At 45.0% G+C, this 24,455-nt stretch overlaps 1 protein-coding gene across 1 annotated transcript in view; it reads left to right on the top strand.

The window, feature by feature from the left end:
• Nucleotides 1-6,646: 6,646 nt before the first annotated feature.
• LOC110531240 (zinc finger protein 385A-like) overlaps nt 6,647-24,455 on the top strand; it is a 202,461-nt gene continuing 184,652 nt past the window's right edge. The window contains exon 1 of the mRNA XM_036988730.1: nt 6,647-6,911. Coding sequence (XP_036844625.1) covers nt 6,902-6,911 — 10 coding nt within the window. The 5' untranslated portion in view covers nt 6,647-6,901. The remainder of the gene's footprint in view (nt 6,912-24,455) is intronic.

The raw sequence follows: 24,455 nt of genomic DNA, 5'->3' as shown, positions 1-24,455 counted from the left end.
TAGTTGCTGAGCCCATTATTAGTCAGTGGATAGTTGCTGAGCCCATTATTAGTCAGTGGATAGTTGCTGAGGGCATTATTAGTCAGTGGATAGTTGCTGAGGGCATTATTAGTCAGTGGATAGTTGCTGAGGGCATTATTAGTCAGTGGATAGTTGCTGAGGGCATTATTAGTCAGTGGATAGCTGCTGAGGGCAGTATTAGTCAGTGGATAGTTGCTGAGCCCATTATTAGTCAGTAGATAGCTGCTGAGGGCATTATTAGTCAGTGGATAGCTGCTGAGGGCATTATTAGTCAGTGGATAGCTGCTGAGGGCATTATTAGTCAGTGGATAGTTGCTGAGGGCAGTATTAGTCAGTGGAAAGTTGCTGAGGCCAGTATTAGTCAGTGGATAACTGCTGAGGGCAGTATTAGTCAGTGGATAGCTGCTGAGGGCATTATTAGTCAGTGGATAGCTGCTGAGGGCATTATTAGTCAGTGGATAGTTGCTGAGGGCATTATTGGTCAGTGGATAGCTGCTGAGGGCAGTATTAGTCAGTGGATAGCTGCTGAGGGCAGTATTAGTCAGTGGATAGTTGCTGAGGGCAGTATTAGTCAATGGATAGCTGCTGAGGGCAGTATTAGTCAGTGGATAGCTGCTGAGGGCAGTATTAGTCAGTGGATAGCTGCTGAGGGCAGTATTAGTCAGTGGATAGTTGCTGAGGGCATTATTAGTCAGTGGATAGCTGCTGAGGGCAGTATTAGTCAGTGGATAGTTGCTGAGGGCAGTATTAGTCAGTGGATAGCTGCTGAGGGCAGTATTAGTCAGTGGATAGTTGCTGAGGGCAGTATTAGTTAGTGGATAGCTGCTGAGGGCAGTATTAGTCAGTGGATAGTTGCTGAGGGCAGTATTAGTCAGTGGATAGTTGCTGAGGGCAGTATTAGTCAGTGGATAGCTGCTGAGGGCAGTATTAGTCAGTGGATAGCTGCTGAGGGCAGTATTAGTCAGTGGATAGCTGCTGAGGGCAGTATTAGTCAGTGGATAGTTGCTGAGGGCAGTATTAGTCAATGGATAGCTGCTGAGGGCAGTATTAGTCAGTGGATAGTTGCTGAGGGCATTATTAGTCAGTGGATAGTTGCTGAGGCCAGTATTAGTCAGTGGATAGCTGCTGAGGGCAGTATTAGTCAGTGGATAGCTGCTAAAGGCAGTATTAGTCAGTGGATAGTTGCTGAGGGCAGTATTAGTCAATGGATAGCTGCTGAGGGCAGTATTAGTCAATGGATAGTTGCTGAGGGCAGTATTAGTCAATGGATAGTTGCTGAGGGCAGTATTAGTCAATGGATAGCTGCTGAGGGCAGTATTAGTCAATGGATAGTTGCTGAGGGCAGTATTAGTCAATGGATAGCTGCTGAGGGCAGTATTAGTCAATGGATAGTTGCTGAGGGCAGTAGTAGTCAGTGGATAGTTGCTGAGGGCAGTATTAGTCAATGGATAGCTGCTGAGGCCAGTATTAGTCAGTGGATAACTGCTGAGGGCAATATTAGTAAGTGGACCTATCCGTCAGACTGAGGACCTCTCCGTTCAGATTGAGGACCTCTCCGTTCAGACTGAGGACCTCTCCGTTCAGACTGGGGACCTCTCCGTTCAGACTGGGGACCTCTCCGTTCAGACTGGGGACCTATCCGTTCAGACTGAGGACCTCTCCGTTCAGACTGGGGACCTCTCCGTTCAGACTGAGGATCTATCCGTTCAGACTGGGGACCTCTCCGTTCAGACTGGGGACCTCTCCGTTCAGACTGGGGACCTCTCCGTTCAGACTGGGGATCTATCCGTTCAGACTGGGGACCTCTCCGTTCAGACTGGGGACCTCTCCGTTCAGACTGGGGACCTCTCCGTTCAGACTGGGGACCTCTCCGTTCAGACTGGGGACCTCTCCGTTTAGACTGGGGACCTCTCCGTTCAGACTGGGGACCTCTCCGTTCAGACTGGGGACCTCTCCGTTCAGACTGAGGACCTCTCCGTTCAGACTAAGGATCTATCCGTTCAGACCGAGAACCTCTCCGTTCAGACCGAGAACCTCTCCGTTCAGACTGAGGACCTCTCCGTTCAGACTGAGGACCTCTCCGTTCAGACTGGGGACCTATCCGTTCAGACTGATTGCTGTATGGGCATGACATAGCAGACCGACCATTTTCTATCAAATCCCTACTCCACCCCCTCCTCCCACCCATGCGTGATGTGACATAGGATCCCCACGCTCCTATTTCACCCCCTCTTCATGACATCCATTAAAGGCAGGCCAGGCCAGGCAAGGCAAGGCCAGGCAAGGCAAGGCAAGGCCAAGGCAAGGCCAAGGCAAGGCCAAGGCAAGGCCAGGCAGGGGCCCCTACACATTAGCGTCCGGACCATTGAACCCAACAAGACCTGTAGTTGAATTATTGATAGCAACAGTACTAATGAGGAAACATTATCTGCCCTCTTCTGCTGTCATAGTCTTTGTCACAGATGGCACCATATTCCCTTCATAGTGGACCTATGGGCCCCTATGGGGGCCTTGGTCAAAAGTAATGTACTATATAGGAAATGGGACTGCATTTGGGACGCAGTTATAGACACAGTTACAGGGACAGGGACAGGGAATCACCATCCTGAGAATTGCAGGAAGGGCCAGATTGACTGGCCAGATCTTTGTGCCAGATTGACTGGCCAGATCTCACATACACTAAGACTGGACCCAGGGATCTCAATATGGACACCCATTGCATAGCTGGGATCAAGTTCCATTTCCAATCTCTGTGTCTCTATAGGCCAGAACTTAAACTGTTGCAGATAATGGATTTTCCCACACTGTACTTTGTACACAGCAGCATGTCACAGATAGAGGAACCCTACGATCTGGAGCGGCCCCTACGATCTGGAGCGGCCCCTACGATCTGGAGCGGCCCCTAAGATCTGGAGCGGCCCTAAGATCTGGAGCGGCCCCTACGATCTGGAGCGTTCCCTAAGACAGCGTTTTCCACCACCACGAACAAAACACCAAATGATGGAACTTCTCTCGGAAGAACGGTGTCGCATCTCTCCAATAGAGTTCCAGACATTTGGAGAATCTATGTCAAGGCACATTGAAGCTGTTCTGGTGGCTCGTGGTGACCCAACGTCCCATTAAGACACTTTATGTTGGGGTTTCCTTTATGTTGGGGTTTCGTTAGCAGGCTATGCTTAGAGCTGACATGGTAAGGCTCAATGTGGTACTAGTGGTTTGTTGGGATATTTACATGAGCTTACATACTGTATGTTAGTCATATGTTAAAAGATGCTGGTGTGCGTGAGAGTCTTTGCCTTGAGGTGGAGTATGAGCTGTGTGTTTATATATAAAATGTGTGGCTCCTAATCTGTGTGTGTGTTTACATACAACGCTGTGTGTGTGTGTGTGTGTGTGTGTGTGTGTGTGTGTGTGTGTGTGTGTGTGTGTGTGTGTGTGCTGTGTAGTGCAGCAGTAAGGCATTAGAGATGCCGGCAGACTCTTTAGTATTCACTCCAACATCTCTCTGACTCATACTCACTGCCCGAGCCGGAGAGAAGGAGGGAGAGAGTGGGGGAGGGAGAGAGGGAAGGAGAGGAAGAGAGAGACGTGAGAAGAGGGAGGGAGAGGACATGAGAAGAGGGAGAGGGGGACAGAGGGAAGGAGAGGAAGAGAGAGACTGAGACAAGGAGAGAGGGACAGACAGACAGGCAGGCATGCAGGCAGGCAGGCAGGCAGGCAGGCAGGCAGGCAAGTCTCTTGTCTCTCTGTTTCTCTAGCTAGCCCTAGGCCACGTGTTTCAGTGTGTGTCTATGTGTTTACCACTGTGTGTTTGCCACTGTGTGCTCTGTCCCCAAGGGGATGCATTTTTTGACAGTTTTGTTAAGCCCTTGTTTTTGACTGATCTGTCCCTTTTTAACCGCCAGTCCGCTTCTCAATGGCATCATGGCTTTGTGCTTCTGAATAGGTCTCTCTGGCTCTTTCTCCCTCTCTTCAAGCCCGTGACTCTCCTTCTTTCAGTTTCAGTTGTTGAGTAAGGGGTGAGCTAAGGAAGACTGCATAGACAGACTGCATAGACAGACTGCATAGACAGACTGCATAGACAGACTGCATAGACAGATTGCATAGATAGACTGCATAGACAGACTGCATAGACAGACTGCATAGACAGACTGCATAGACAGACTGCATAGATAGACTGCATAGACAGACTGCATAGACAGACTGCAAAGCAGGATAGATTATTTAGATGACTTGGTTTTGTTTCATCCACAAGCAGCATGTTTTAATCTCTGCCTCTCCTCTCGTTGCTCCCAGTCCTCTACTCTCTTGTCTCTCTGTCTCGTTGCTCCCGGTCCTCTCCTCTCTTGTCTCTCTGTCTCGTTGCTCCCGGTCCTCTCCTCTCTTGTCTCTCTGTCTCGTTGCTCCCAGTCCTCTCCTCTCTTGTCTCTCTGTCTCGTTGCTCCCAGTCCTCTCCTCTCTTGTCTCTCTGTCTCGTTGCTCCCGGTCCTCTCCTCTCTTGTCTCTCTGTCTCGTTGCTCCCAGTCCTCTACTCTCTTGTCTCTCTGTCTCGTTGCTCCCGGTCCTCTCCTCTCTTGTCTCGTTGCTCCCAGTCCTCTCCTCTCTTGTCTCGTTGCTCCCGGTCCTCTCCTCTCTTGTCTCGTTGCTCCCGGTCCTCTCCTCTCTTGTCTCGTTGCTCCCAGTCCTCTCCTCTCTTGTCTCGTTGCTCCCGGTCCTCTCCTCTCTTGTCTCGTTGCTCCCAGTCCTCTACTCTCTTGTCTCTCTGTCTCGTTGCTCCCGGTCCTCTCCTCTCTTGTCTCGTTGCTCCCAGTCCTCTCCTCTCTTGTCTCTGTCTCGTTGCTCCCAGTCCTCTCCTCTCTTCTCTCTGTCTCGTTGCTCCCAGTCCTCTACTCTCTTGTCTCTGTCTCGTTGCTCCCAGTCCTCTCCTCTCTTGTCTCTCCGTCTCGTTGCTCCCAGTCCTCTCCTCTCTTCTCTCTGTCTCGTTGCTCCCAGTCCTCTACTCTCTTGTCTCTCCGTCTCGTTGCTCCCAGTCCTCTCCTCTCTTGTCTCTCTGTCTCGTTGCTCCCAGTCCTCTCCTCTCTTGTCTCTCTGTCTCGTTGCTCCCAGTCCTCTCGTCTCTTGTCTCTCTGTCTCGTTGCTCCCAGTCCTCTCCTCTCTTGTCTCTCTGTCTCGTTGCTCCCAGTCCTCTCCTCTCTTGTCTCTCTGTCTCGTTGCTCCCGGTCCTCTCCTCTCTTGTCTCGTTGCTCCCAGTCCTCTCCTCTCTTGTCTCTCTGTCTCGTTGCTCCCGGTCCTCTCCTCTCTGTCTCGTTGCTCCCAGTCCTCTCCTCTCTTGTCTCTCTGTCTCGTTGCTCCCGGTCCTCTCCTCTCTTGTCTCTCTGTCTCGTTGCTCCCAGTCCTCTCCTCTCTTGTCTCTCTGTCTCGTTGCTCCCGGTCCTCTCCTCTCTTGTCTCTCTGTCTCGTTGCTCCCGGTCCTCTCCTCTCTTGTCTCTCTGTCTCGTTGCTCCCAGTCCTCTCCTCGCTTGTCTCTCTGTCTCGTTGCTCCCAGTCCTCTCCTCTCTTGTCTCGTTGCTCCCAGAGTCCTCTCCTCTCGTCTCTCTGTCTCGTTGCTCCCGGTCCTCTCCTCTCTTGTCTCTCTGTCTCGTTGCACCCAGAGTCCTCTCCTCTCTTGTCTCTCTGTCTCGTTGTTCCTAGTCCTCTCCTCTCTTCTCTTTGTCTCGTTGCTCCTAGTCCTCTCCTCTCTGTCTCGTTGCTCCCAGTCCTCTCCTCTCGTCACTCCACGTCTCTACATCCCTCTGTCTGTTTGCCTTTTAGTTTAATCTCTGCCCCTCCTTGCTCTGTCAATTTCTATTCCATCTCTTTTTTACCCATCCTCCCCTTTTTCTGTCCCTCCATCCAAATCCTGTCCTTTGATGGCAATAGAGCAGGGTGACAGAACGCGTAGAGGAGTCATGGAGTCAAAGAACAGAGGAATGAGGGGCAGGGGCGATAAACGATGAGAGAATGCGACGGACGCAAGCCGACACACGATGCTGTTCATTCCACTGGGCGGAGGAGTGAGGAGAGAGGGGTGGGGGCGGAGATAGAGTGGGACACACACATACATTATTAGTCCAGTGCTGTCTCCTTCATGACTTACACTCTGCATGATGACAAATGCTTGCTGCTGCTCCCATTGGTCGAGGCTGCCACCAATCAGAGCACACTTAGCACAGACATGTAAGGTTCCTTTAGATTATACACAACCCCAAAAATAAGAAGAGAGAGAGAGAGAGAGAGAGAGAGAGAGAGAGACCAGTTTGACACCAAGGCATTCCCATCTCAGAAATGTTCCCACTGAACAGATAAGGCTTGTCAGCTGTGTTGGAGACCATCACATTTTCTGGCTTCTCTGGAGTAGAAGATCTAGATGAAGCTGCTTTTCATTCTGTGATTGGGGAGTTAGACTTCATTCTGTCATTAGGTAGTTCAACTTTGGCCAGTAGCTCCCCCTCCCTCTTGTTTCTGACTCACCCCAACCCCGAGGCTTATCTGAGACAGACAGGCAGCACAACTGCACCAGCATTACCCCCCCCCCCCCCCCCCCTCCTCCTCCCCCTCCTCCTCCTCACATACTGTTAATCACCTGGTGAGGGCGGACGCAAGGCAAGGCAAAGCGAGGGACAGACAGACAGCGTGTGCAGTGGTAGCAGGTGGTAGTAGCAGTCTCCGCTGAGAGAGAGAGAGAGAGAGAGAGAGAGAGAGAGAGAGAGAGAGAGAGAGAGAGACGAGCGGTGAAAATAAGAAAACAATTTGGAGCCATTGTCCCTTCGGAGAGACGGGAGAGACGGGGAAACGAGGGAGCACTGTTAAACGATAGGAGCAGAGAGAAGGAAAAGCCAGGATGATTTTGGGTGAGTTGTTGTCGTTTTCCTCTGCGTCTTGATATTTTTGGGGAGGTCAAATGTTTCTGTTGTATCATCAGGCATTCTTCAAAACTTGATTTATTTATCATAGTCTCATCCACTCAACGTCTCCACAACGCTCAAGCTATCTGTCGTAGTGTTATTGAAGTGTTATAAAATCAGAAATTGTAGACCTCTACAAGTCTGCTTCATCCTTGGGAGCAATTTCCAAACACCTGAAGGTACCATATACCAGCAAAAATGTAGCCTATGGATTATTATGATTATAGTAATAATCAAAAGCATCTATTTGCCAGACATGGCAGACAGATAACAGGAGAGGTCAAAGTGTGTTGTGTTGGAAGCATTAAGATGTGTTTGGTCACATGACATGACCATGCTTCAGCTCTCTCCTGTCCTCTTCTCTCCCATCATGTCCTCTCCTCTTCTCTCCTTTCCTCTCCTATCCTGTCTTCTCCTCTCCTGTCCTCTCCTATCCTGACCTCTCCTCTCCTGTCCTCTCCTCTTCTCTCCTGTCCTCTCCTATCCTCTCCTATCCTCTCCTATCCTCTCCTGTCCTCTCGTATCCTCTCCTATCCTCTCCTGTCCTCTCCTGTCCTCTCGTATCCTCTTCAGCATGGTTTAGTATTCTAGTCTCATAGTCCACATGTGGGTGAGGGGAGACAGAAGCCTTCCTTCCAGTCTCTCTGCTAGTCCGCCTGTACTAACTCTACTGCTGCTAGTCCGTCTGTACTAACTCTACTGCTGCTAGTCCGTCTGTACTAACTCTACTGCTGCTAGTCCGTCTGTACTAACTCTACTGCTGCTAGTCCGTCTGTACTAACTCTACTGCTGCTAGTCCGTCTGTACTAACTCTACTGCTGCTAGTCGGTCTGTACTAACTCTACTGCTGCTAGTCGGTCTGTACTAACTCTACTGCTGCTAGTCGGTCTGTACTAACTCTACTGCTGCTAGTCCGTCTGTACTAACTCTACTGCTGCTAGTCCGTCTGTACTAACTCTACTGCTGCCAGTCCGTCTGTACTAACTCTACTGCTGCCAGTCCGTCTGTACTAACTCTACTGCTGCTAGTCCGTCTGTACTAACTCTACTGCTGCTAGTCGGTCTGTACTAACTCTACTGCTGCTAGTCCGTCTGTACTAACTCTACTGCTGCTAGTCGGTCTGTACTAACTCTACTGCTGCTAGTCCGTCTGTACTAACTCTACTGCTGCTAGTCCGTCTGTACTAACTCTACTGCTGCTAGTCCGTCTGTACTAACTCTACTGCTGCTGCAGGGGATTGGAGCTCTGCTACTGAAACACTGTAAGTCACCGTGTTTCATAGACTGTGTGTGGGTGTGTGTTGCAGGTTAACTGTTTGCTAGTGTGAGGAGGAAGAAGCATGTGTCAAAAATATGTATTTTGTTGTGTGTGTTGTGTCGTGAGAGACACTGTGTGTGTTATGTACTGTATACGTGTCAGTCTTTTAGCTGCGCTGTGTGTGTGTGTGTGTGTGTGTGTGTGTGTGCACGTGTGTGTGTGTGCGTAATGTGTGTGTGTGTGTGTGTGTGTGTGTGCGTAATATGTGTGTGTGTGTGTGTGTGTGTGTGTGTGTGTGTGTGTGTGTGCGCATGTATTGCTATGTGCTCTGGCTCAGGATTGGCCACATTTCAACATTTAAAACCCATTTAAAACACATTACTTTACATTTAAAACACATTTAAAACACATGACTTTACATTTAAAACACATGACTTTACATTTAAAATACATTTAAAACACATGACTTTACATTTAAAACACATGACTTTACATTTAAAACCCATTTAAAACACATGACTTTACATTTAAAACCCATTTAAAACACATGACTTTACATTTAAAACACATGACTTTACATTTAAAATACATTTAAAACACATGACTTTACATTTAAAACACATGACTTTACATTTAAAACCCATTTAAAACACATGACTTTACATTTAAAACCCATTTAAAACACATGACTTTACATTTAAAACACATGACTTTACATTTAAAATACATTTAAAACACATGACTTTACATTTAAAACACATGCCTTTACATTTAAAACACATGACTTTACATTTAAAATACATTTAAAACATGACTTTACATTTAAAACACATGACTTTACATTTAAAATACATTTAAAACACATGACTTTACATGTAAAACACATGACTTTACATTTAAAATACATTTAAAACACATGACTTTACATTTAAAATACATTTAAAACACATGACTTTACATTTAAAATACATTTAAAACACATGACTTTACATTTAAAATACATTTAAAACACATGCCTTTACATTTAAAATACATTTAAAACACAGGACTTTACATTTAAAATACATTTAAAACACATGACTTTACATTTAAAACACATTTAAAACACAGGACTTTACATTTAAAACACATGACTTTACATTTAAAACACATTTAAAACACATGACTTTACATTTAAAACACATGACTTTACATTTAAAATACATTTAAAACACATGACTTTACATTTAAAACACATTTAAAACACAGGACTTTACATTTAAAACACATGACTTTACATTTAAAACACATTTAAAACACATGACTTTACATTTAAAACACATTTAAAACACATGACTTTACATTTAAAACACATTTAAAACACATGCCTTTACATTTAAAACACATTTAAAACACATGACTTTACATTTAAAACATTTAAAACACATTTAAAACACATTACTTTACATTTAAAACACATTTAAAACACATGCCTTTACATTTAAAACACATGACTTTACATTTAAAACACATGACTTTACATTTAAAACACATTTAAAACACATGACTTTACATTTAAAACACATGCCTTGGCTGATTCAACGGGAGCTAGCTACAGTACTGCTCCCCTCCTCCACTCCTCTCCTCAACTATTCCTCTTCTCCGCTCCCCCTCCTCTTCTTCACTCCCCCACTCCACTCATCTCCGCTCCTCTCCTCAACTCTCCCTCTCCTCCTCTCCGCCTCTCCTCTTCACTCCTTTCCTCTGCTCCTCTCCTCTCCTCCTCTCCGCCTCTCCTCTCCTCCGCTCCTCTCCTCTGCTCCGCCTCTCCACTCCTCTGATCCTCTCCTTCGCTCTTCTCCTCTGCTCTTCTTCTCCGCTCCTCCAACCCTCTGATCCTCTCCGCCGCCCCTCTCCTCTGCTCCTCTCCTACACTCCTCTCCTCAACTCCCCCTCCTCTTCTCCGCTCCTCTGCTCTTCGTCTCCGCTCCTCTCCTCCACTCCTCTCCCTCTTCTCCACTCCGCTCCTCTGCTCTTCGTCTCCACTCCTCTCCTCTCCCTCTTCTCAACTCCTTCTCCTCTTCTTCACTCCCCCACTCCACTCCTCTCTGCTCCTCTCCTCCAATCCCCTCCTCCACTCCCCCTCTTCTCCGCTCCCCCTCCTCTTCTCCACTCCTCTGCTCCTCTCCTTCGCTCTTCTCCTCTCCTCTGCTCTTCTTCTCCACTCCCCCTCCTCTTCTTCACTCCCACACTCCACTTCTCTCTGCTCCTCTCCACCACTCCTCTCCTCAACGCTCCGTCTTCTCCGCTCCCCCTCTTCTCCGCTCCCCCTCCTCTCCACCACTCCTCTCCTCAACGCTCCGTCTTCTCCGCTCCCCCTCCTTCTCCACTCCTCTCTGCTCCTCTCCTCTGCTCTTCGTCTCCGCTCCTCTGCTCTTCGTCTCCGCTCCTCTCCTCCACTCCTCTCCTCTCCCTCTTCTCCACTCCTCTCTGCTTCTCTCCTCTGCTCCTCTCCTCTGCTCTTCGTCTCCGCTCCTCTCCTCCACTCCTCTCCACTCCTCTCTGCTTCTCTCCTCTGCTCCTCTCCTCTGCTCTTCGTCTCCGCTCCTCTCCTCCACTCCTCTCCTCTTCCTCTTCTCCGCTCCCCCTACTCTTCTCCACTCCACCTCTCCTCTCCTCCCCTCCTCTCCTCTGCTCTTCTTCTCCGCTCCTCCCCCACCTCTGCTTCTCTCCTCCACTCCTCCCCTCCGCTTCTCTCCTCTGCTCTTCTCCTCCACTCCTCTGCTCTTCTTCTCCCCTCCTCCCCTCCGCTCCTACCTCCCCTTCTCTCCTCCACTTCTCTCCACTCCTCCCCTCCGCTTCTCACCTCTGCTCTTCTCCTCCACTCCTCTACTCCTCTCCTCTGTTCCACTCCTCTGCTCCTCTCCTCTGTTACTCTCCTCCTCTCCACTCCTCCTCTCCACTCCTCCTCTCCTCCACTCCTCTTCTCCACTCCTCTGTTACTCTCCTCTGTTCCACTCCTCTCCTCCACTCCTCTTTTACTCTCCTCTGCTACTCTCCTCTGTTCCACTCCTCTGCTCCTCTCCTCCGCACCCCGCCAGGCATGTTTTTCAAGGAGACAGTAATGATTATAGGGAGTTTTGACGTCTGAGGTGTGTGTGTGTGTGTCATCATAATGCATATTTAATGTCTGGTGAACATGTTATATCTGACTGATATGTGTTCTGTCTCTAGCTGTAATGTACCATCTGAGTATTGGTTTATTCTCCTTTCTGAAAGAGGGGATATGTGTGTGTGTGTGTGTGTGTATGTGTAGGCCCAGCTAAATGAGGTTGAGACATAACATGTGTTAAGAGCATCATTAACCCTCTAACTACAGCTGTCTCACTCCAGACTAATTGCTCTGATCTGTACGCGGAACTTTCTGCTTGATGATGTGACAATTAGTTCTGCTTCTCATATAGAAGGGTAGAATGGGCTGACTCTACTCATCACGTTTCTATTCTATAATACTCAGTTATACTCCCTTCTATATTGATCACCTATATAGTAGTACATTAATTTCATTATTGCCATTAGATTATGAAACATGTATCACACTAATGCAACCTAAATAGCTGACAGGGATTTATCATGAATATGTAAAAGCCTAGTGTGTTAGGTCTATAATAGCTTTCACGCTGTGTATGTGTGAGGTTCTGTGAGGAGATCAGTATGGTGTTGTGTGGTGCAAATGGACCAGATTGAAAGTTTGCATCCAAAATGATACCCTTTTCTCTACATAGTGGGAGTACGCCCATAGGGCTCTGATCAAAAGTAGTGCACTATATAGGGAATACTGTGCTATGTAGGCTGGGAACAAAGGGCTCTTACAGGGTGATGATACACCTCTGAGATGCTGGACCTGAAGGGTTTTCATTACGGCCTGTGAAATCTCATCATGGATGAGGCTCAACAATCAGACTCATTTTGTTGTCGATTGCATCTCAACTGTTTTGTTCATTATTTTAGAAAAAATATGTTTGAACCTTTATTGAACTAGGCAAGTCAGTCAAGAACAAATTCCTATTTTCAATGACAGCCTAGGAACAGTGAGTTAACTACCTTGTTCAGGGGCAGAACGACAGATGTCCTACCTTGTCAGCTCGGGGATTCGATCTTGCAACCTTTCGGTTCCTAGTCCAACGCTCTAACCACTAGGCTCCCTGCCGCACCAAAGGATTGTTTGTCTTGCATATCTTACAGTTTTGTGTCGAGACACTCAACATTTTCCCGGGTAAAATTCGGCTCTGTTTGATATGGTGATTTGGCTGTGAAGCATTTTGACATTTCTGTCATTTTAGCGGTGAAAAGGCTAATGTCGTCATTATGAACTTCAGCAGTACTACCTCTGCTGCACCGTCTGGTCTTGAGATTTCTCCCTGATATCAGGATTCAGATATCACTGTTTAGCTCTGACAACATATCTGTATGACAGGGTGACACATTTCATTAGACAAGATATGAAAAAGAAAACAAAATGTGTGTGTGTGAAGTGTGTGTGTGTGTAGTACAGTGTGTATGTGTGTGTAGTACAGTGTGTGTGTGTGTGTAGTACAGTGTGTGTGTGTGTGTGTGTGTGTGTGTGTACTACAGTGTGTATGTGTGTGTAGTACAGTGTGTGTGTGTGTGTGTAGTACAGTGTGTATGTGTGTGTGTAGTACAGTGTGTATGTGTGTATGTGTGTAGTACTGTGTGTATGTGTGTAGTACAGTGTGTATGTGTGTATGTGTGTGTAGTACAGTGTGTATGTGTGTATGTGTGTGTAGTACAGTGTGTGTGTGTGTGTGTGTGTAGTACAGTGTGTGTGTGTGTGTGTAGTACAGTGTGTGTGTGTGTGTAGTACAGTGTGTATGTGTGTGTAGTACAGTGTGTATGTGTGTGTAGTACAGTGTGTGTGTGTGTGTAGTACAGCGTGTAAATGTGTGTGTATGTGTGTGTAGTACAGTGTGTATGTGTGTGTAGTACAGTGTGTATGTGTGTGGTACAGTGTGCATGTGTGTGTGTATGTGTGTGTAGTACAGTGTGTATGTGTGTGTAGTACAGTGTGTATGTGTGTGTAGTACAGTGTGAATGTGTGTGTAGTACAGTGTGTATGTGTGTGTAGTACAGTGTGTATGTGTGTGTGTAGTACAGTGTGTATGTGTGTATGTGTGTAGTACAGTGTGTGTGTGTATGTGTGTGTAGTACAGTGTGTGCGTGTGTGTGTGTGTAGTACAGTGTGTGTGTGTGTGTGTGTGTGTGTGTGTGTGTGTGTGTGTGTAGTACAGTGTGTGTGTGTGTGTGTAGTACAGTGTGTGTGTGTGTGTGTAGTACAGTGTGTGTGTGTGTGTAGTACAGTGTGTATGTGTGTGTAGTACAGTGTGTATGTGTGTGTGTAGTACAGTGTGTGTGTGTGTGTGTGTGTAGTACAGCGTGTAAATGTGTGTGTATGTGTGTGTAGTACAGTGTGAATGTGTGTGTAGTACAGTGTGTATGTGTGTGTAGTACAGTGTGTATGTGTGTGTAGTACAGTGTGCATGTGTGTGTGTGTAGTACAGTGTGCATGTGTGTGTGTGTAGTACAGTGTGTATGTGTGTGTAGTACAGTGTGTATGTGTGTGTAGTACAGTGTGTATGTGTGTGTAGTACAGTGTGTATGTGTGTGTAGTACAGTGTGTATGTGTGTGTAGTACAGTGTGTATGTGTGTGTAGTACAGTGTGTATGTGTGTGTAGTACAGTGTGTATGTGTGTGTAGTACAGTGTGTATGTGTGTGTGTAGTACAGTGTGTATGTGTGTGTAGTACAGTGTGTAGTACAGTGTGTATGTGTGTGTAGTACAGTGTGTAGTACAGTGTGTATGTGTGTGTAGTACAGTGTGTATGTGTGTGTGTGTAGTACAGTGTGTGTAGTACAGTGTGTATGTGTGTGTGTAGTACAGTGTGTATGTGTGTGTAGTACAGTGTGTATGTGTGTGTAGTACAGTGTTTATGTGTGTGTAGTACAGTGTGTATGTGTGTGTGTAGTACAGTGTGTATGTGTGTGTGTGTTACAGTGTGTATGTGTGTGTGTGTGTGTGTGTGTGTGTGTGTGTGTGTGTGTGTGTGTGTGTGTGTGTGTGTGTGTGTGTGTGTGTGTGTGTGTGTGGTGTGTGTGTGTGTGTGTGTGTAGTACAGTGTGTATGCATCAGTTGATATTAGTACATGGGTAATATGCGTATTTGCTTAATTCCCTCACTTGTTTCTACATTAACCTTGAGCTCACCTCCCCAATCAGTACTCTCTATGATATCTATGCCCTTGATGTTATACTACATCTATATCTTTGCCCTTGATGTTCTACTACACATATCTATGCCCTTGGTGTTCTACATGCTGTATATCTATCCTAGGTCTCTTTGTTAAATGTCAGAGTTCCTGGCACAGAGCTCTTTGGCCATAGTGATGGTGCTGAGAATCTGCCAGCCATACACCACACCGCGGTCATGTTCATTACGGCACACCGAAGCAAAACCTTTTGCAAAAGAAAGTCAAAATTAGCTTTTCTTTTTGACAGTAATCCCTCCCTGATTCAGTGCCGTTTCCTTCCGTTTGGTGCCAAATAAATACAACCCACGGTCTACTGTATATGCAACTGTAGACTGCTTTTCTCTCTCTCTCTGTCACACTTCCTGTTCTCTCCTGTCATCGTTGTCTGTCCCCTGAGCTGTGCTGCACGAAGCTCCAAGCATGGGAGTCTGTACCTGCTGCTGTTGCTACTGTCAATTGGACAGAGAACAGAGGAGGGGAGGTGAGGATTGGGGGGGGGGGGGGCATTACAACTGCAACCTATAATAGGTAACATGATCACTGGGCTCACTGGACTCCTCCTGATGCAGTGGAGACACCCAGCCTATTCATTCTGGCTCTAGATCAATTGTGTTCAGATCAGATGCCTCCATCCCCCACTGACTGCACCTGGGGGCCCACTGACTGCAGCTGGGGGCCCACTGACTGCACCTGGGGGCCCACTGACTGCACCTGGGGGCCCACTGACTGCACCTGAGGGCCTGAGCCTCCAATCCCACTGACTACACCTGGGGGCCTGAGCCTCCAATCCCACTAACTGCAACTGGGGGCCTGAGCCTCCATTCCCCACTGACTACACCTGGGGGCCTGAGCCTCCATCCCCCACTGACTGCACCTGGGGGCCTGAGCCTCCATCCCCCACTGACTACACCTGGGGGCCTGAGCCTCCATCCCCCACTGACTACACCTGGGGGCCTGAGCCTCCATCCCCCACTGACTGCACCTGGGGGCCCACTGACTGCACCTGGGGGCCCACTGACTGCACCTGAGGGCCCACTGACTGCACCTGAGGGCCTGAGCCTCCAATCCCATTGACTACACCTGGGGGCCTGAGCCTCCAATCCCACTAACTGCACCTGGGGGCCTGAGCCTCCATCCCCCACTGACTGCACCTGGGGGCCTGAGCCTCCATCCCCCACTGACTACACCTGGGGGCCTGAGCCTCCATCCCCCACTGACTGCACCTGGAGGCCTGAGCCTCCATTCCCCACTGATTGCACCTGGGGGCCCACTGACTACACCTGGGGGCCTGAGCCTCCATCCCCCATTGACTACACCTGGGGGCCTGAGCCTCCATCCCCCACTGACTACACCTGGGGGCCAGAGCCTCCATCCCCCACTGACTACACCTGGGGGCCTGAGCCTCCATCCCCCACTGACTACACCTGGGGCCATGAGCCTCCATCCCCCACTGACTGCACCTGTGGCCCTGAGCCTCCATCCCCCACTGACTACACCTGGTGCCATGAGCCTCCATCCCCCACTGACTACACCTGGGGCCCTGAGCCTACTAGTAAGGTTCCGACCTTATAGACAACAGTATTGTTTGTTCAACACTCTTACCATTTAGAATGGTTTGATGGTTCTCCGATGGGTGAAAAGGTTTTAACTTTATAACCAAAAAGGGTTCTCCTACAGAGACAGCTGTATGGACATAGGGAGCACCTTCTTTTCCTGGACTGTGATCCAGTCTGTGGTTCAGAAAGATGCAGGATACTGCATTATATTTGGGCATATTCAGCTCATAGTTGGTACCCCTGCATCTTCTCTGTCTGTGTGTCTGGTGGAGTCAGTGCCTTCCTTCAGCTCAAGGACGTTCACTGTGCTGCATGGCTTTTGTTAGTGTATCTGTCTCTTTGTCCTTGTGTTAGTGAGTTCATTCCAGACCCATCTGTCTTCATAACACATCAGTCTCACAGACCGACCAGTCAATAACTAGTAATACTCTCTCTCTCTCTCTTCCTCCCTCTCTCTCTCATTTCTCTTTCTTTCTTGTGCTCACACTCTCTCTCTCCCTCTTCCTCCCTCTTTCTTTCTTGTGCTCACACTCTCTCTCTCTCTCCCTCTTCCTCCCTCTCTCTCTCTTTTCTCCTTGTGCTCACTCTCTCTATATATATATATATATATATATATATATATATATATATATATATATATATATATATATATATATATATATATATATATATATATATATATATATATATATCTCTCTTTCTCCCTCACTCTCTCTCCTTTCTCTTTCTTTCTTTCTTGTGCTCTCTCTCTCTCTCTCTCTCCTCTCTCACCTGGCTGTCAGTCAGAGATGTGTTTGTCTTCTCAGCTCATTTCTCTATGGCTGTCCTGTTGACACATACCCACACCGCTGTATATCTCTCTGGTGTCACAACAACAACACAGCAATAAGAGAAATCTTCCGATATCCAAATGTTGTTACAGAGCAGAGTTTATTTCTTGAAGCTTTTGTCAAACTGTGTCATCAGCTTTCCATAATCCATGAACACCTTGAAGGGCTTGTCTGTTGCGCTGCTACCTCAGATAAATCATTTAGTCAGGACCCAGTTGTAAGTCTCTCTACTAAAGTGGCTGTTCTGTTTTCTTAAACAAAGTCTCAAAACACTGCTGTAAGGATATGCTATTGGAAACTTGGTGGCCATGGGCCCTGTGTTATGTGATTACCATTGATCCTCTGAGGCCTCCGTAGTTCACGTCATGTTGAGAACGGCAAATAAAGCAGATTTGATAATACTTGATGGTCAGTCTTCAGTCACTCATTTCAACTGCCTAACGGGTGCACCAGGCAGAGCACAGGCTCTCTATGACTGTTCTGGTTTATCGTATAACATTCTATTACAATGATATTGGCTAAATTGGTCTCTTCTTTTCAATGGGTTGAATCCTTGATACTTGTGAATCTGTTATGTGACAGTGCTGGATGGTTTATTAATATTCCATTGCAAGTGAACCTCACTCCCCTCCTCTCTGTCAGTGACTTGAGAAGATCATTAGAATACATACCTCTATCTAACCTATGGGTGCTTCATCTCGGAATGATGATACTGTGCCGTAGGGGCGGCAGGGTAGCCTAGTGGTTAGAGCGTTGGACTAGTAACCGGAAGGTTGTGAGTTCAAACCCCCGAGCTGACAAGGTACAAATCTGTCGTTCTGCCCCTGAACAGGCAGTTAACCCACTGTTCCCAGGCTGTCATTGAAAATAAGAATTTGTTCTTAACTGACTTGCCTGGTTAAATAAAGGTAAAATAAAAAATAAAAAATAAAGGTGTATCCCGCACGTGTGTGTGAGTGCGTGTGTGTGAGTGTGTGTGTGTGAGTGCGTGTGAGTGTGTGTGAGTGAGTGCGTGTGAGTGAGTGCGTGTGTGTGAGTGCGTGCGTCAACCCCAGCAGCCTGTCCCAGTGAATGCACTTATGTGAGCCACCATAAGAAAAGGCAGGTGCAGCTTCGCTATGCTTCACAGAACACCATTATACTGATGGTACAGAAGAACAGGAAGGTGGGAGCCCAGGTGGACAGCTATTACACAGGCTGTGTGTGCAGTCCTCATGTTGTCTCTGAGCTGAATCAGACGACAGTGCTTCTGTTTGTGTTTGTGCACATAGGCATCAATATTGATATCCCAATGCAGTGATCAGGAGCCAGAAACCAAGAGACCAGAGAGGATACCATAATCAACATGTCTTTGTTGTTGTGTATATTTGAATCAGTGTTGATACAGATAGCATTCCAAATGACAGACAATAGAGACCCTGGTTCTGTTCCAAATGGCCCACTACTGTACTATAAAGGGCCCATAGGGCTCTGGTTGGAAGTGCACTCCATAAAGAATAAGGGTGCCATTTGGGACAGATCCCTAAATAACATTCTTCTGATTGAACATGACTTGTTTTATTCCATTAGCACTAGGTACTTCAGTCAACACTGGGAACTAGGATATAACACTGAGAACAAGCATATAACACTGAAAAATAGGATATAAAACTGGGAACTAGGATATAACACTGATAACACTAAGAACTAGGATATAACACTGAGAACACTGGGAACTAGGATATAACACTGAGAACACTGGGAACTATGACATAACACTGAGAACTAGGATATAACACTGGGAACTAGGATATAACACTGAGAACTATGACATAACACTGAGAACTAGGATATAACACTGAGAACACTGGGAACTAGGATATAACACTGAGAACACTGGAAACTATGACATAACACTGAGAACTAGGATATAACACTGAGAACTAGGATATAACACTGAGAATACTGGGAACTATGACATAACACTGAGAACTAGGATATAACACTGGGAACTAGGATATAACACTGATAACACTGGAAACTATGACATAACACTGAGAACTAGGATATAACACTGGGAACTAGGATATAACACTGAGAACACTGGGAACTAGGATATAACACTGATAACACTGGGAACTATGACATAACACTGCGAACTAGGATATAACACTGAGAACTAGGATATAACACTGAGAACACTGGGAACTATGACATAACACTGAGAACTAGGATATAACACTGGGAACTAGGATATAACACTGATAACACTGGAAACTATGACATAACACTGAGAACTAGGATATAACTCTGGGAACTAGGATATAACTCTGGGAACTAGGATATAACACTGAGAACTAGGATATAACACTGAGAACTAGGATATAACACTGAGAACACTGGAAACTATGACATAACACTGAGAACTAGGATATAACTCTGGGAACTAGGATATAACACTGATAACACTGGAAACTATGACATAACACAGAACTAGGATATAACACTGAGAACTAGGATATAACACTGATAACACTGGGAACTATGACATAACACTGAGAACACTGGGAACTATGACATAACACTGAGAACTAGGATATAACACTGGGAACTAGGATATAACACTGATAACACTGGAAACTATGACATAACACTGGAAACTATGACATAACACTGGAAACTATGACATAACACTGGAAACTATGACATAACACTGGGAACTAGGATACAACACTGGGAACTAGGATACAACACTGGGAACTCGAATACAACACTGGGAACTCGAATACAACACTGGGAACTCGAATACAACACTGGGAACTCGAATACAACACTGGGAACTCGAATACAACACTGGGAACTCGAATACAACACTGGGAACTCGAATACAACACTGGGAACTCGAATACAACACTGGGAACTCGAATACAACACTGGGAACTCGAATACAACACTGGGAACTCGGATACAACACTGGGAACTAGGATATAACACTGGGAACTAGGATATAACACTGATTAAAAGGACATAACCCTGGGAACTAGGATATAACACTGAGAACTACGATATAGCACTTGGAACTAGGATATAACACTAGGAATAAGAATATTACACTGAGAACTAGGATATACCACTGAGAAGTAGAATATAACACTGAGAACTAGGATAGAACACTGAGAACTAGGATGTAACACTGAGAACTAGGATGTAACACTGGGAACTAGGATATAACACTGATAACTAGGTTATAACACTGATTAATAGGACATAACACTGGGAACTAGAATATAACACTGATAAACCTGGGAACTAGGATATAACACTGAGAACTACGATATAGCACTGATAACACTTGGAACTAGGATATAATACTGGGAACTAGGATATAGTACTGTGAAATAGGATATAACACTGTTAACTAGGACATAACACTGGGAACAAGGATATATCAATGAGAACTAGGATATATCAATGAGAACTGGGATATAACACTGAACCACTGGGAACTAGGACATAACATTGAAAACTAGGTTATAACACTGGGAACTAGGATATAACACTGACAACACTGAGAACTAGGATATAACACTGACAACACTGGGAACTAGGATATAACACTGGGAATTAGAATATAACACTGAAAACACTGGGAACTAGGATACAACACTGAGAAATATAATATAAGACTTAGAACTAGGATATTACACAGGAAAATAAGATATAACACTGGGAACGTATAACATATAACACTTGGTACTAGGAAATAACACTGAGTTCTAGGATAGAACACCTGGGAACTAGGATATAACACTGGGAACAAGGATGGAACACCTGGGAACTAGGATATAACACTGAGAACTAGAATATAACACTGAGAACACTGAGAACTAGGATATAACACTGATAACACTGAGAACTAGGATATAACACTGATAACACTGGGAGCTGGGATATAACACTGCAAACTAGGATATAACACTGGGACCTAGGATATAACACTGATAACACTGCAAACTAGGATATACCACTGGGACCTAGGATATAACACTGATAACACTGAGAACTAGGATATAACACTGATAACACTGCAAACTAGGATATAACACTGATAACTAGGATATAACACTGATAACACTGAGAACTAGGATATAACACTGATAACACTGGGAACTAGGATATAACACTTGGAACTAGGATATAACACTGGGACCTAGGATATAACACTGGGAACTAGGATATAACACTGGGAACTAGGATATAACACTGGGAACTAGGATATAACACTTGGAACTAGGATATAACACTGGGAACAAGGATATAACACTGGGAACTAGGGTGTAACACTGGGAACAAGGATAGAACACTGAGAACAAGTATATAATACTGTTAACACTGAGAACTAGGATATAACACTGAAAAATAGGATATAAAACTGGGAACTAGGATATAACACTGATAACACTAGGAACTAGGATATAACAATGATAACACTGAGAACTAGGATATAATACTGATAACACTGGGAGCTAGGATACAACACTGAACTATGATATAACACTGGGAACTAGGATATAACACAGGGAACTAGGATATAACAATGGGAACTAGGATATAACACTGGGAACTAGGATATAACACTGGGAACTCTGGGAATTAGGATATAACACTGGGAACTAGAATATAACACAGGGAACTAGGATATAACACTGGGAACTAGGATATAACACTGGGAACTAGGATATAACACAGGGAACTAGGATATAACACTGGGAACTAGGATATAACACTGAGAATACTGGGAACTATGACATAACACTGAGAACTAGGATATAACACTGGGAACTAGGATATAACACTGATAACACTGGAAACTATGACATAACACTGAGAACTAGGATATAACACTGGGAACTAGGATATAACACTGAGAACACTGGGAACTAGGATATAACACTAACACTGGGAACTATGACATAACACTGAGAACTAGGATATAACACTGAGAACTAGGATATAACACTGAGAACACTGGGAACTATGACATAACACTGAGAACTAGGATATAACACTGGGAACTAGGATATAACACTGATAACACTGGAAACTATGACATAACACTGAGAACTAGGATATAACTCTGGGAACTAGGATATAACACTGAGAACTAGGATATAACACTGAGAACTAGGATATAACACTGAGAACACTGGAAACTATGACATAACACTGAGAACTAGGATATAACTCTGATAACACTGGAAACTATGACATAACACAGAACTAGGATATAACACTGAGAACTAGGATATAACACTGATAACACTGGGAACTATGACATAACACTGAGAACACTGGGAACTATGACATAACACTGAGAACTAGGATATAACACTGGGAACTAGGATATAACACTGATAACACTGGAAACTATGACATAACACTGGAAACTATGACATAACACTGGAAACTATGACATAACAATGGGAACTAGGATATAACACTGGGAACTCGAATACAACACTGGGAACTCGAATACAACACTGGGAACTCGAATACAACACTGGGAACTCGAATACAACACTGGGAACTCGAATACAACACTGGGAACTGGGATATAACACTGGGAACAAGGATATAACACTGGGAACTAGGATATAACACTGGGAACTAGGATATAACACTGATTAAAAGGACATAACCCTGGGAACTAGGATATAACACTGAGAACTACGATATAGCACTTGGAACTAGGATATAACACTAGGAATAAGAATATTACACTGAGAACTAGGATATACCACTGAGAAGTAGAATATAACACTGAGAACTAGGATAGAACACTGAGAACTAGGATGTAACACTGAGAACTAGGATGTAACACTGGGAACTAGGATATAACACTGATAACTAGGTTATAACACTGATTAATAGGACATAACACTGGGAACTAGAATATAACACTGATAACCCTGGGAACTAGGATATAACACTGAGAACTACGATATAGCACTGATAACACTTGGAACTAGGATATAATACTGGGAACTAGGATATAGTACTGTGAAATAGGATATAACACTGTTAACTAGGACATAACACTGGGAACAAGGATATATCAATGAGAACTAGGATATATCAATGAGAACTGGGATATAACACTGAACCACTGGGAACTAGGACATAACATTGAAAACTAGGTTATAACACTGGGAACTAGGATATAACACTGACAACACTGAGAACTAGGATATAACACTGACAACACTGGGAACTAGGATATAACACTGGGAATTAGAATATAACACTGAAAACACTGGGAACTAGGATACAACACTGAGAAATATAATATAAGACTTAGAACTAGGATATTACACAGGAAAATAAGATATAACACTGGGAACGTATAACATATAACACTTGGTACTAGGAAATAACACTGAGTTCTAGGATAGAACACCTGGGAACTAGGATATAACACTGGGAACAAGGATGGAACACCTGGGAACTAGGATATAACACTGAGAACTAGAATATAACACTGAGAACACTGAGAACTAGGATATAACACTGATAACACTGAGAACTAGGGTATAACACTGATAACACTGGGAGCTGGGATATAACACTGCAAACTAGGATATAACACTGGGACCTAGGATATAACACTGATAACACTGCAAACTAGGATATACCACTGGGACCTAGGATATAACACTGATAACACTGAGAACTAGGATATAACACTGATAACACTGCAAACTAGGATATAACACTGATAACTAGGATATAACACTGATAACACTGAGAACTAGGATATAACACTGATAACACTGGGAACTAGGATATAACACTTGGAACTAGGATATAACACTGGGACCTAGGATATAACACTGGGAACTAGGATATAACACTGGGAACTAGGATATAACACTGGGAACTAGGATATAACACTTGGAACTAGGATATAACACTGGGAACAAGGATATAACACTGGGAACTAGGGTGTAACACTGGGAACAAGGATAGAACACTGAGAACAAGTATATAATACTGTTAACACTGAGAACTAGGATATAACACTGAAAAATAGGATATAAAACTGGGAACTAGGATATAACACTAACACTAGGAACTAGGATATAACAATGATAACACTGAGAACTAGGATATAATACTGATAACACTGGGAGCTAGGATACAACACTGAACTATGATATAACACTGGGAACTAGGATATAACACAGGGAACTAGGATATAACACTGGGAACTAGGATATAACACTGGGAACTAGGATATAACACTGGGAACTCTGGGAATTAGGATATAACACTGGGAACTAGAATATAACACAGGGAACTAGGATATAACACTGGGAACTAGGATATAACACTGGGAACTAGGATATAACACTGGGAACTCTGGGAACTAGGATATAACACTGGAAACTAGGATATAGCACTGGGAACTAGGGTATAACGGTGAGAACTAGGTTATAACACTGAGAACTAGGATATAACACTGGGAACTCTGGGAACTAGGATATAACACAGGGAAATATGATG

This window comes from Oncorhynchus mykiss, chromosome 9, assembly GCF_013265735.2.
Source record: "Oncorhynchus mykiss isolate Arlee chromosome 9, USDA_OmykA_1.1, whole genome shotgun sequence".
In the NCBI taxonomy this organism is placed as follows: domain Eukaryota; kingdom Metazoa; phylum Chordata; class Actinopteri; order Salmoniformes; family Salmonidae; genus Oncorhynchus; species Oncorhynchus mykiss.
The sequence above is the reverse complement of the archived record's forward strand: the minus strand, read 5'-3'. Positions and strand labels throughout refer to the sequence as shown.